This window comes from Nymphaea colorata, unplaced genomic scaffold (genome assembly GCF_008831285.2).
Source record: "Nymphaea colorata isolate Beijing-Zhang1983 unplaced genomic scaffold, ASM883128v2 scaffold0319, whole genome shotgun sequence".
In the NCBI taxonomy this organism is placed as follows: Eukaryota; Viridiplantae; Streptophyta; class Magnoliopsida; order Nymphaeales; family Nymphaeaceae; genus Nymphaea; species Nymphaea colorata.
Window position 1 is genome coordinate 18,602 of NW_022204825.1, and position 3,104 is coordinate 21,705.

A 3,104-nucleotide genomic window follows, 5' to 3' on the forward strand; every position below is an offset into this window, starting at 1 on the left:
AGGTCGAAGTTGTCGCTCTGCAGATCGTTGCTGCGGTTCTTCAGGGGGTTCCAGTCAGTGTAGTAGCCGCGAACAGGACTGATGTACTCGTTCTGAATCTCAAGACAGCGCTTGTAGTCCATCTCATCAGGCTCAACCAACCCAGCTTCAGGGTTCTCCAATGCCCATGTCATGCCTGCGATGATGGCCGAGGTGACCTGAAGGGCGGTGGCGTTCTGGTTGGGAGCGCGTTTGCGAGTGGACTCGATGTCAAGTTGGGAGCCATACCAGTAGGCATTCTTGGCGTGTCCGAACAGGAGCACACCCAGTTCATCCATACCAGTCACCACTTCTTTTTCTAGAATTTTCCAGTTCTCCTATTTGGGGACCTAGCCGGAGCCGATGATCTCAAGAGCAGAGGCAACAGCATCGGCGCAAGGATGGTAGGCGTAGTGGCAGGTGGGCCTGAAGACAACCTCATTGTTTTCACGGACGGTGAAGAAATCAGCAATCGAGATTGACTCATCATGAGTGACCAGGAAGCCCATCTGTGGTCCGTAGGTGGGGCACCAGGTCTTCACGGTGACGTTCATGCCTGGCTTGGTCATGTAGATGGCTGCCTGGCATCCCTCACGGTGGAAAACGGCGTTTTGAGGCACCCATTTCTCGTGAGTTCCCCATCCCAATTCGGAAGGCTGGTGATAGCCTTCGGAAATGAAGCCATCCACTGACCAGGTGTTCCAGAACTCCTTGGGAGAGCGAATTTCGTTGGATCTCTGAGTGTCCCTTTCGGCAATATGGATTCCTTTGACTCCAAGGTTCATCATGAGGCGGCCCCATTCTTCCCTACTTTTGGGTTCCTCCTCAAGAGGGAAGCCAATGTCATGGGCAAGGTTGACGAGTGCTTGCTTGACGAACCAGCTGACCATTCCTGGGTTGGCTCCACAGCATGAGATGGCAGTTGTCTTGAGCTTATGTTGACGAACATCTTTGAGGAGGGCCTCTCTGAGGCCATAGTTGCTTCGCTTGTAGAGGTCAATGTCTTTGTTGGAGTAATGTCCCTCCCATTCTTCCTTTACGGTGTCGATATAGAAAACGCCCTTGGCCTGGCAGTACTGCATGATCTCGGAGGAAGAGGTGCCGACTGAGAGGTTGACGCAGAAGCAGACCTTTCCTACGAAGATGCCGTCGAGAATCTCCTTGAAGTTGTCGTGAGTTAGTCCAATACGGATGAATTCCACTGTTTCTGAGACTTCTGGAACCTCAACGGGGTGGGGATCGATGATCGTGATCCTATCAAATTTAAAGTGCCTCTTGATCAGGGGCAAGGTTCCCTTCCCGATCGAGCCGTGCCCGATGATGCAGATGTTGTTGATGTACCCGTAAACTCGCTGTGCTTCCATAAGAAATTTAATTCATTATAAATAGAGAATAGATGGGCCAGATTTTAAGCTATTCTAGCCTTCAATATAACCAAAACCCACCCTTAGCAAGTATATACCCCCTTCTCACTGCCTACCAAGTTTCGTTGTGAAATATTTAGCGGAAGGGGGTGATGGATAATTGATTATATGGGCCGTCCAAAACTCCCTTTAGTTTCCGCATACGGGTAGAGACCGAAGTCCCCAAAAAGAGAAACCGGAGGTCCCCCTTGGTCAAAACTAAACTTAGATATTAACAATTAAATTAAGCATATGGTTTTGGACATGTTGGCAAAAAAATAATTCTTTTATTAACTCAACAACGGAATAGTAGCATAAAGGCAAGGCCTAGGCTACCGTTTTAAACTTTTGCAAAATAAAAAAAGCCATATTTGGGCTTCCCAGACCCAAATAAAAAAGCATTTGAAGATGGTCTTTGAAATTTTTTTAATATATGGGACTACAAAAATGTTCTGGAAAACTCTTTTCCAAAGGATTATAACAAAGCAAGTCAAAAGAGTAGTTGCTCTTGAAGATGATAAAAGAATATGTTGTTTAAGTAAGGTTATAATTGTAGCTGTTTTTTTTATGGAAAAAACGGTACCACCCGGACGACTGAGGAGAAGGCGAAGAAAAAGGAAGTAAGGTATCGGTATGGGACAATAAGTATAGATCAGTTATGAATATACTGAATGTCGACGCCTTTCAGACGGCGCCGGAGGCTGTTCTTGGTCCGGTGGGCCAACTGATCTCCCTCATCTATTTATACCAGATGTACTGATGACTAACTGCTTCAAACGGGGAGGAGGACGACGCATTAGAGCCTAAAAACACTCATCTGCCTGCTGCTTGACTGGGTTAGAGAGATTTACATGAAATAGTCAGCGATTTTAGCTTGGGTAAATTGAGGCCAGAAAGGTAGAGGGCGCTTGGAAGTTCGAACTTATTCTTGGCTAATTGGATGGAAAAATACTGAGGTAAAGCTCACGGAGGTGAATCAGATGGCCGATGTTCTCCAAGAGCTAGATTTCATTGCGAGCCAGGGAAAGCAGTCTCAAGTTTTAATTGCGTTAAAGTCCCTCTATCTTTCGGATGAGATTTGAATCTACGTGTGGATTTGCGTACAGGCGAAGAGCTCGAGCAGGTTGGGGAAGCAGTGGAGGCATTACAGTTTCTCCAGCCAGCACTGACTGATATTGAGAGATGTGATATTGACAAATTTATCGACATTATCGATTTGGGATTGAAGCTTTTAGAACTCAAGACGCTTTATGTAGCGCTGAAGATCACGTTACATTACTGCGTTTTCTTGAGCAGTGACGGGCACCCACCTTGGCTCGCTTTCTGCCTCCTCAAGAGTGGGCTCCTCATCTAAGGCTACCTTCACGTCGTCCTAACAGATCTCTATTTATTTTTTGCTGAGGATGGGCAAATCATGCTCAGACATCAAAGCCACTCTACCTTTTACATATTTTTTGTAATACTCAAGACAGGATTGCTCATGCTTGCTGCTTCCCTCTTGCTGTTCGATATGCTTAGCAGTATTTTCTCTTAAAGTGGCCAATTAGTTGATCATTGCACGTCCCGAATCCTTTCCTGGTTTGTTTGCTGCTTTCTATTGCCTTACATTAGTAGATAGGTAATTAGTGAGGAATTGGGTCGATTATTCATGCAGATACACAAATAGTTGTCCATACTTTTGCT

The 3,104-nt window shown here is 45.9% G+C and overlaps 1 protein-coding gene across 1 annotated transcript; it reads right to left on the reverse strand.

Annotated features, from left to right (window-relative positions):
* Positions 1-368: 368 nt before the first annotated feature.
* Positions 369-1,382, reverse strand: LOC116244798 (uncharacterized). The gene has a single exon (XM_031616658.1). It carries the CDS (start codon positions 1,380-1,382, stop codon positions 369-371), a length of 1,014 nt encoding a protein of 337 aa, XP_031472518.1.
* Positions 1,383-3,104: the final 1,722 nt, after the last annotated feature.